The sequence below is a fragment of the Cyprinodon variegatus genome, unplaced genomic scaffold (genome assembly GCF_000732505.1).
Source record: "Cyprinodon variegatus isolate N-32 unplaced genomic scaffold, C_variegatus-1.0 Scaffold95, whole genome shotgun sequence".
In the NCBI taxonomy this organism is placed as follows: Eukaryota; Metazoa; Chordata; class Actinopteri; order Cyprinodontiformes; family Cyprinodontidae; genus Cyprinodon; species Cyprinodon variegatus.
The window spans coordinates 1390716-1401696 of record NW_015150548.1 but is presented as its reverse complement, the minus strand read 5'-3'; the positions used below and the strand labels follow the sequence as shown (position 1 = coordinate 1401696).

Sequence of the window (10981 nt, the reverse complement as noted above, 5' to 3'; positions counted from 1 at the left end):
TATAGATCTTTTTTCAACAGCAGTAATAAAGAAATGCTTGAGAAAAGGCAGGTCTCATTGTATTACATTTGTTCTACATCGTGTCAACCACAAATGCAGAAAATTTCAGACAGTTCCAGAGCTGTGGGGCTTTGAACTTCTGGTGTCACCAGCGTGTCCAAAAATCTCCAAATGTGCCAAATTGTTTCAAATGTTTTTACTATGCTTTGCTTTAGTATTTGACCCATAGAATTTTAAGAATTTTGAAGAATAAAGATTCTGAAGCACTTTGATGGCCATAAAACATTTATAAAGCAATTATTTTCAACTTTTTTCCAGAATCAGTGTATATAACAAAATAAAGATTTTTTACACCTATAATAACATAAAAATCTATAAAAGATAGTGAAAATGCTGCTTTCAGCAGCTTTATCTCTGAGTTTATTCAGTTTATTTCTATAGCGCCAATTCACAACACATAATCTCAAAGCACTTTACAGTTCACCAGATCATACAGTCAAATTGATTCAAAGTTTTCCATCTAAAGAAAACCAGTTGATTGCATCGACTCATTGACTCGAATGCAATCCCTTACATTAAGCATGCTTGTAGCGACAGCGGAAAGGAAAAACCCCCTTTTAACAGGAAGAAACCTGACTGGGGTTCAAGGAAGCAGCCCTTACTTGTCATCCAGAGTGGCCTGTAAGTAGAGCTCTGCTGCTCTGAAAACATCCAATGCACAATTCAAAGCAGGCTCATGTATACGTACTCATATTTGTGTCTGAAAAGTGCTAAGAGAGTCCTTTTCCATCAAACAGCAAGTTTTAATCCAGCCCTCTGTTTCAATAGCTGTAAAAGGAACTTTTCTAATACCATTTGTCTTGTTCATGAAAGGTTTAATCAGATAAAGCAATCCTCCTGAAAAAAATTTGCTAAAATTATAGGTTTATTTTGTGTTTTAAGATGACATAAAACCCACAAACAGACATCGAGAAATCTCATCCATTCATAGCCAAACATCAATTCCCCTAAAGATTTGTGCTAGTTTATAATTTTCACTTAGTTACCTTTACCCTGCCATTCAAGAATGTAGGATCTGTTAAATCATGTTCAGCCTATTTATTAAGCTGAATGCACAAGTCAAGGCCAGCTATAAATAATCTCTTTTCTCATCTCTAACTCAATGGGTCAAGACCCTAACATTTTCCCTTTGAGGTAAAATCAATCCAATGGTGGCATTAATTACCTGCTATAGCAATCTGTTCCTCAAAGTCTAGGGAATAATCCATCATGGTTGGATAAGGGGTTAAGCACTCCCTCACTGACCTCCCCAATCCAAAGAAACAGGAGCTTCTATTCGTGACAAATGACTGTTGGCCAAACTAAACCAGAACACAGGGCATTTAACAACCCATGGAAATCAATTACAACTGATCGGCTGATACCAGACAGGTCTGAATCTAATTAATCACTATTAAGGATTTAAAAAAAAAAATGTTTATATCTTTAATATATACTGACTTGCTATACTTGCTATACTCTTATAGTAGTTTCAGTTTCCCTTTAGCTTTAGAGGTACTGATCCTCATTTTCAATAAAACTCATGGCATTGCTATACATTTGCAGATTTTAGGAGTTTTAAGATATTATTTAATTGATAACTCCTCCATTTGACCAACCTGCAGTGGCAGATGGTTTGTTTTGGGGGACCATCTGGGAACATGACCATGGAAAATGTGAGGAAAAGAAAAAAGGGACTTTAAAAAATACTTGGCAGGTGATTGAACAAACCATCTGTCTATCACTTTCTCACCAACATACGCGTTTGACCAACCAGATCAACTATCACAACCAAGTCTTTTAAGAATTTTGTGGAAACCAGCTGGGAAGCAATAAGACATTTAATCCAGTGCACCTAGAGAGCTGATATTACTGAACACAGCCTAAATTTTAGCGAGGCTCTAATAGTTTGTTCAGGAAAGAGACAAAATCAGTCAAATCCAACTTTTCATCAATATTTGTCCGATAAAAGGTAATAATGCCCTACCTGCCAAAAAAAGGTCAATTGTGTAATAAAAAGTTCAAATTGAAAAGAAAATAACATTTAGACAATAATGTAATAAATCATTATCAGGCTATTAGGGTAGTATCATGACAGCCTTTAAAAATGTAATAACTAGGAATAATGATACTGGTATCAGGCCTGATACCACTGGCTTGTAATTATTTTTATATCCAGAAAATAAATTTGTTCCATGCTAATATCCTTCACCTTATGAATACATAGATGCTTTTTTAACCAAAACCTGGCTTTCTAAAACTGACAGTTGGAAAATTAAAGAAACTCTAAAGCAAGTCTTACAAAGGGCAGATCAAGTAATTCACTCTTCAAATCATCCACTCTATGTTGAATTTGAGCTACCGCCATCTGGCAGGGTTTCAGGCAACCAAAACCATGAATTAACAGATGGAAAAACTTAACTCAGACCATCCTAAAGGTATATTTTAAAGATAACTGGGCTTCTTTTGTTGTTAAGCCTGTCTTAACTGTTAGGGTTCTGTTTGTGGGGAATGTTTTTGTGTTTTCTTTTTAGTTTCTTCTCCTACCCACTAGATGGTGCCCTTTCCCCTGTTTGGCCTGGAGGGCCTCTTCCGGTCCCCTCCCCCCACACCTGCGGCTCGTTGGGTCATCACCAGAGGAGTATTTGAGCAGCGGACTGTCACCAGCTCGAGTGTTTGCAGGTATTGGGTACTCTAGCCTCTCTAAGTTTAGCTGAGTCTAACCTTTAGTCTTTGCCTCTGTGAGTCTTAGGTTTTTTACCTCTTTGTCTCTTTGGTTCTCCGACAGGATAACCCCCCAATCCGCTGGATAAGCCTGGTCCTTCTCTCCTTGGAAGGAATTATTCGTCTCACATTGAGCAAGGGGAAACCTTGACCAGATCCGTTCAAGTCCTCCTCAAGAAAGTCTGACAGTCTACTCCGCTGCTCCTCTGGACCCACCATTAGTCTGCCTGTCCGCCCTCCAACAAGTAACCATCATCTCTGGACAATTCCCCCACAAACTGGACCCAAGGATCAATCAAGAACCATACTATGTGAGTCAAAACTGTTCCATTCATCTCCTTCGATCAATTTTCCTATGGACCCTGAACTCATCACTGTGATCTCCCCCCTAGAGTTTCTGGTTCCAGTTCAGCTGACCGCAGGATTCCCCCCATCTGAGAATAACCTGTTTTTTTCTATCTCTCTCTGAGTTTTGTAAACCTCACCAATAAACTGTTAACTTTTTCTGTGCCTCTGAGTGGTTTTCTGCATGTGGGTTAGATCTTTGAGACCCATCATGACATTAACTGATACTTCTATACTGTATGTATGTAACTGATTATATTACAAAAAAGTAAAAAAAATAAAAAAAAACAATCCACTGGACTTTGTTTCCAAGTTTGAAGATGTTTCGCTTCCCATCCAGGAAGCTTTTCAAATTCAAAATGTAAGAAATAGCATTGAGTTCGAAGGCTTTATACAGTAGCCCAATAAAGCCTTGTTTTTGTTTAGAAAACCGGGTCCACACCTTTGAAATGGGGGTCGTTTGGCTTCTTTTGTTTGCCTGCAATGCTACAGGCAGGTATTGGGCATTGCAGGTTATCAAGAGAAGCCAAACTACCCCCATTCCAAAAGGGTGGATTCCTGAAAGTATTCCTGACATTGTGAATAGAAAAATCTTCCTTGATGTGAGGCGAAACGTCTTTAAACTTGGAAACAAAATCCAGTGGATTGTTTTTTAACTTTTTTGGAATGACTATGACCTGGATGATTGAGAATCTTCACCAGCATTGATTGTATCGTGATTGGTTTAGTGTGTGACTGATCCTATGTATAAGGGTATTGTCTTGTTCGTTTTTCTCCTTCCAAACTGTAAGGAAAATTTCCCAAAATGTACACAATAAAAAATATACTGATACAGATACTGAAAAAGTGCTGAGACACTTAAGGACCCGATAGTAATTAAATTTTCCCTCCAACAGCCAGTTTTAATGTAGCCCTTTAAATGGTTGTAATATACCATAAAAAGGCAAGCCACAAGAAGCAAAAGTGGGGGTAGCCAGAAGAAGTAGCCCCCACTTATCTATAGAGGCATCTCCGGGTTAGTATGGTACCTAGAGTGCTCTGTAAGCAGAGCTCTGCTGCTCTGAAACCTTCCAAAGCAAAAGTCAAAGCCGATTTGTTGCTGATGAAGATGAAAAAGGTATGCTCTAAAAAGCTGTAAAAAAGGAGTACAACAAAAAACGCATCTCAAGTGTAACAGACCTGTTGAAAGTCAACAATTCTTTGAATATAGGCGAATGTTAACTAAGCTTGCATTAAGTATTCTTTTTCTCTGTAATGGCAAGAACAAAGATTTCAGTAAAATATATCTGATATCAGTGCATTTTTGTAATAACCTAGTTACAACTTAGCAATAACTTTTTTAAAAATACATAAAAAGGGAAATTCAGTTTTTGAGAATACATATTTTTTTAGCAGTTTCCATAGTAACAGGCATATTAAATATACAAGTTACATATATTTTCTGAATTAGTGCTGCAAAGTTCAATACGTTTATCTTTAGTACAAAGGCACATTCCAGAACACAGAATAAAGAACCAGGTCTATATGACCTAGATGTTTTGAAAGGAATTGAGAAAAAATTAAAAAGAAAAAATAACTAAACAGTATGAACAGCAGTTTTAAAAAGTAAAAATAATCCATGAATCTATATTTAAACCTAATCAGAAACTGTGGCAGTTGAATAATCACTACTAAAACTACAGCAATAGGTGACTAAAAATGATTTAAATCAAAATTTGCCTTGGATGTGTATAATGATAGGCGTAGCTGTAAATGGTCCATCATACCTCTGAAAGAACTGTGATAAAAGCCGATAGAGGATTCCTTTGTATCAAGTAGATTTCTACAGACACGTGGTGTCATTACAGCAAAACAACCTCATGGTTTTTTATTCAAAAGTTCAGAAAAGGTCTGACAGAAGTAGCATACAATAGTTAACAAACATAGCACACTTACAGTCATTCTTTGCAGAGGTATTAGTTGAGGTCTGAACTTTGAGAGATTAATGAGATGGAGGACAGAGTTTAAGTTGACAAGGCGTGTCTGTTGCTTAACATTGCTGACAACAGGGAAAAGGGTCGGCACAATAATTACGATGAGGAGGAAGAGTGGCAAAGATTAAAGCAAGTGTTTAGGCGGTTATCTAATATAACATGCCAGCTGCATTAAACGAAGTTTCGATATTTAAAGGTAATCAGAGATTAAAAGTTTCCTGTCTGGGACATTTGAGCCTGTTTTGTCGCACTGGACTTAACAACATCGTTGGAATAAAAACCAACATAAAGCCTTACAATCTATTTGCAGGAAAGCGAAGGCCTACCTTTGCGATTTGGACACACCAGTTGAGCAGCAGCTGCGATCCGATGTTGTCTTTGTGTTCGTGCACGTAGTCCAGGAGGCAGCCGTGGGGCATGAGCTGGGTCACCAGCTGGATGGTGGGACTCAGGCAGACACCAAGGAGGCGCACCAGGTGGGGGTGCTCCATGCTGGCCATGATCAGGGCCTCCTAGGTGAGATGGGACAAGGAGACACAGAGGGACTAAATGGGATGGCAGCGGACCCTTCATTTGCTTTTGTTAGATGTGCATCATTTCTTCTTGTTATGCCTTTTTAAAATTTTTTTTTATATATATTATAATTAAATTTAATTTCGAAAAATATAATAAAGTATAATGCTTGAAAATATAGCTATAAAATTATATAAAACAATATTTAAATTATTTATTTATTTTTCCTTAATATCCAACTTTTTAATGTGTTAATTGTTTATTTGCACTAATGTTGAGTTATTTTTATTTTACTAATTGATGTACAATGACAAAAACAGGAGTAATGATTCTTTCATCATAAATTAACTCTAAAACTGTCCTTATAAATGAGTAATTATAAATACTACTAATAAATACATGTAAAAAGCCATTAACACTCTCCACTAAATTGCTGACATGCAATAAGAAATAAACACATTATTTGGTTGTTTCTTTTAAAACATTGTATGGTTACACTTTTTCATGCACTTATTTTTTTTTGTCTTCTAATTGATTTTCTTCACTTAGGGATACAGAAAACTTTCAATTTCTACTGGTAATAACACTAATTACATGAACTTGCATTTTCTAGAGTACTCCAGTATTACCACAAAATTTCTTTTTCACTGATTGCCCTTTAGGTGTCAATAGTTTATACAGTAGATTCATCTTTCCCCCTTTGATAGGAAGTTTCATTGACCAAGAAGCTTTTGTGTTTATTTGTGTCTCTTTTTTAGGTGGAGCTGTTTGTTATGGTCACTGACCTCTAGGAGCTCTCTTCATGAGAGAGCTCTCTCTTTGTGTTTCAGGTCTACCTGGCTGGTACAGGTGCAATGTGTTGAAGCTCGTCAGCCACCCCATAAAGAGCTTCAAACCTGAGATGTCAGGTCCCTTTTTCTCTTATTCCCTGGGCCTTGATCTGTTGTGATCTTGTCTGTGAGCTGAGTGTTACTTTGTGTTTGAATAATTGGCTAACTAAAGCATTTTTCTGTTCACAGTGGAAGCTGGTAGGGGTTCTCTGCCATTTTTGTGTCGTGGTTAGCCAGGGAGTTCAGGTATTGTACTTTCTTTTCACTTTGAAGACTTTAAGACTGTGTTTGCCTGTCTAGCTCAAGCCTCTCTCACCTTGAATCTGGCTAAATGTGAGTTTGCCAAAGCGGGGGTGACCTATCTGGTGAAAGGAAATAGGCCATGGCCAGGTATGTCCCGTGAATGCAAAGGTTGACGCTATCCTAAGCTACCCTGTGCCCACCACAAGACGTGAGCTTCGGCGGTTCTTGGGTTTGGTTGGTTATAAAGATGTTTCTGCAGGAACTTCTCAATGGTGGTGGCTCCTCTGACAAAGTTGTGTAGTCCGAAGGAACAATTCATGTAGACTGTTGAATGTCGGCATGCATTTGACTGTGCGAGGTCCTTTCTATGCAGCGCTCCTGTATTGGCGGCTCTGGATTTTAGCGAAGTGGACGCCAGCACCACTGGGGCTAGAGCAGTATTGCTCCAAGATGGAACCGATGACATCAGTCACCCAGTTTCCTACTACTCAGCTAAGTTCAAACCTCATCAATTAAACTACTCTAAAATTGAGAAGGAAACATTGACCATGCTGCTGGCTTTGCAGCATTTTGAAGTTTGTGGGTTCAACAAGTCCTGTTATAGTCTATAGTAGTATTGCGCCGATGCCATTTTTTGGCCTCGATACCGATACCCGATACCTGTCTGTGCAGTATCGGCCGATACCGATACCATAATAATGTAAAATAATTGCCATCATGGCTTTGTCAAGCTGCTGCCTTGCTTTGTGAAGCAGGAAAAAATCTAATACAAAGTGAATCCAGTAGAACGTTTTATTGTCTACCAGGAGTGGGTGACAATAGTTGAATAAACGTATGGCTCTCAAAATGGTATTGGTGCCCTATTTGTTGGTACTCGCCGATACCGATACCACCATTTTAGGGCAGTATCGGGGCCCCGTCCGATACTGGTATTGGTGCAACACTAGTCTATAGAGACCATAATCCAGTAGTCTTCCTGAACCGTATGTATAACCACAGCCGGTGGTTAATGCGGTCAGCCTTACTGGCCCAAGAATATAATCTGGACATAAGAGGGGCTGATAACGTGATAGCTGATGTACTTTCCAGGATATAATGCTGCGTACCTCCCTATAGTACGTATGATGCTGAAATATTATTTCATGAAGGATTTTATGGGGAAGGGTGTTACTGTCACTGACCTGTAACACTGTTAAAATACAAGTTTAAACAATCATTGCTTTAAGCTGTCTAAGAATTTTGTTTCTTTTTACTGAAACTTTTAGACATTGACACACAAAAAAACGAAATATCGCAAATAATTGTGTGTACTGTGTTTGATAAACATGCCCCCTACCCAATATATATGTTTTAATTGGGGTTTTCTACTGTCAATAAAGAAAACACGTGTGACAATACGATAAATCCAGATACATTAACAAATATTTTTATAACAATATACATCTGGAAAGTCTCGCCATCTTGTTGTTGCCCTGCTGCTGGTGCAGAGCAGCTTAAAAAAGGCTATACACACATCTACTTTAATAGCCTTGAATCTCACCAATGATGCAAATTTGGTGAGGGGGGAAATCACGATAAAAAAAAACACACTTTTTGAGATTAAATGTTTTTTTTTTTCAGTTTTCCTATAAACATCTAACCTCAATTATTATTATTATTTTTTCATAAATCAGATGTTTAATTTAAGTCTGGTTCAATGTATTGGCTATAATTATCAAAAACAATTTAGAGTTGGAGTGAGATCCCTAACTCCAAACGTCTGGGATCATCAATACCTCTGCATGCAGAACATATGTCCAGAAAACTCAACAGAGGGGGAAATCTTGAAAGACTCTGTCTTCAAAGTCGTACAAGCACAACCGCTTTCATCTAAATTTTAGCAAAGGAAGATGTTGCACAGACACATTTAGAACACCAGAGATAGAGATGTCCAGCATGTTGCTTGCGATCAAAAACTCCTTTCTGTCTTTTCTCTATCACTCTTGTTTCATTTTCTTGTGCACGTGTATTCTCCTAATCACACTCCCCCCCCCTCCTGCTTCCCCTCTCCGCAGCAGATGAATGTAGAGGTTTGAACAGTTGGGGCTCAGTGTTGGGTAATTGTCAAAGCAGAGCTGAAAAGCAGAAGGACGCGAGGTGGTGATGAAGTGTTATGATTGCAAAGACGGGTACTTGTGGCAGAAGCTGCGATTGCAGTTGTTGGGGGAAGGCACTTGGTTTAGCTGCTCTCATCTCCTTGTGCCTCTCTCTGACTCTCTTGCTCAGATTCAAGCATGGAGGCACAGTCCCTAGCCAACTCTTTGCAACACTCAAGGACACACGCTGGCTTTCTTTGCATATGGCAAATGGTCAAGAAGGTGGATATCCAGGCTTGGCCCTCAGGGCAGCTGACAAATGGATGAGGTCCTCTTTAAAATTTATATACAGAAAATTGATCTTAGAGGGAGAGTGGACTAAATTAGTTCAAACCATGAGCAGGGAGACACGTGCTGTCATGATGTTTTTCAGCAACATTAGGAGCTTCCTGTTCAAGAAGGGGTTGCAACATCTTCACAACATAAATCCAGTTGCTACCTTATGCAGACGAGTGCACGCTTTACTTAGAAAACTGCACTCTTTACGCAGACGACTCAGCGCTTTACGCAGAGGACTTCATGCTATTCGCAAAAAACTCTGTGCTTTACAGACGATTAAGCTTTTAGCAGACGAGTGCACGCTTTACTTAGAAAACTGCACTCTTTACGCAGACGACTCAGCGCTTTACGCAGAGGACTTCATGCTATTCGCAAAAAACTGTGCTTTACACAGACGACTACGTTTTTAGCAGACGAGTGCACACTTTACTTAGAAAACTGCACTCTTTACGCAGACGACTCAGGGCTTTACGCAGAGGACTTCATGCTATTCGCAGAAAACTCTGTGCTTTACACAGACGAAAACTGCACTCTTTACGCAGATGACTCTATGCTTTATGCAGAAAACTGCACTCTTTACGCAGATGATTCTATGCTTTATGCAGAAAACTGAACGCTTTACACAAACGACTGCACCCTTTACGCAGATGACAGCAAACTTTTCACAGAAGACTCCACACTTTACGCAGACCTCTGCATGCTTTATGCAGACTTCAAACTTTCAGCCAGACATTAGATCAGGAGAGGAAGACAAAAGTAAGGCTTTAAGTCTTTTTCTTCTGTCCCAAGAGTCATAAACTATGTCCGGTTAAATCTTTTTCTACTCTGTGGGCAAACGTTGAGGACTCCTGAAAGTGTGTGCGACATTTTGTGACTATGTGTGTTTTGCTTTCTCTCTCATCTCCCTGAGCGCTGACCTCCATTACTGCCAGCTGACCCGACTTTCCCCATTCCGCTCCCTGGCTCACTTCCTCCCCAACACACACACACACATTTAGGACATATATGCTGAATGATAGACTAGCAGAAATTTGCAAAACTCCTGCATGTTTCTGGAAGTCCCTATCTCCATAGGTGTGATTTAAATTACTGTATTTCAGTTATTAAATAAACACTTCTGATTTATATTCACTAACACAAGCGAACCACACTACATATTTTACATGCAAAGCCCTTGGAGGCTGTACATCGTGATGGATCTACTCTTTGCATATGAGTGTGAGCGTGTCCGTGCGCGCGTTTTTGTGGATTTTCTGAGTGTGCTTTGGAGCCGGCACTCCAGTGGCCAGTTTCTCTGTGGCGAAGCGTGAGCCTGCCTTTAGATTGCTGTTTAACAAGCCAACAGACAGAGCATATTGGCTCTGGATGGACAGATACCCTCCCCACCCCCGGGGAGAATGAGAGAAAGGAAGCAAGCAAAATGCAGTGATAAGAAAAAATAGGTAGAAGAAAAAAGGTCAAATAGGAAGGATAACAGGGAATATACATACAGGAGCATCTCTATAAAAAGTTACTGTATTTCAAAAACTGGAACTAGTTTAATAAGCCACAAAAAAAGTGTAATAAATACTTTCATGTGTTACAAATACAGCAGCAGGAATAATGATAACTTGTTTAACTTTTGTTGCTGATGACTTAACCCAGGTTAAACCTTATCATAGCCAATGTTCTACATTATTCTGTTAAAAGCTGTGTGGAATCCAGCAGTGGTTGAATCTCCCAAAATCTTAAACACTGAATTAGACTTTGCCTAACAATGCCTACAAGTTATAGAGCCAATTTAGTTTCACTATTGTTGTAAACAAAGAACACATTTTGTAAAAGTAAGTTGGGAAAAAAAACCAATCACATTTTTTAAATTCAGATGTGAAGAAAATGTAATCTAAAAAGGAAACTTGAT

The 10981-nt window shown here is 38.9% G+C and overlaps 1 protein-coding gene across 1 annotated transcript in view; it reads right to left on the bottom strand.

Moving 5' to 3' along the window:
• The window catches only part of LOC107084231 (receptor tyrosine-protein kinase erbB-4-like), a 367984-nt gene that overhangs the window by 59947 nt on the left and 297056 nt on the right, over window positions 1-10981 (bottom strand). The window contains exon 21 of the mRNA XM_015373962.1: window positions 5408-5593. Within this exon, the coding sequence (XP_015229448.1) occupies window positions 5408-5593 (186 nt within the window). The remainder of the gene's footprint in view (window positions 1-5407; window positions 5594-10981) is intronic.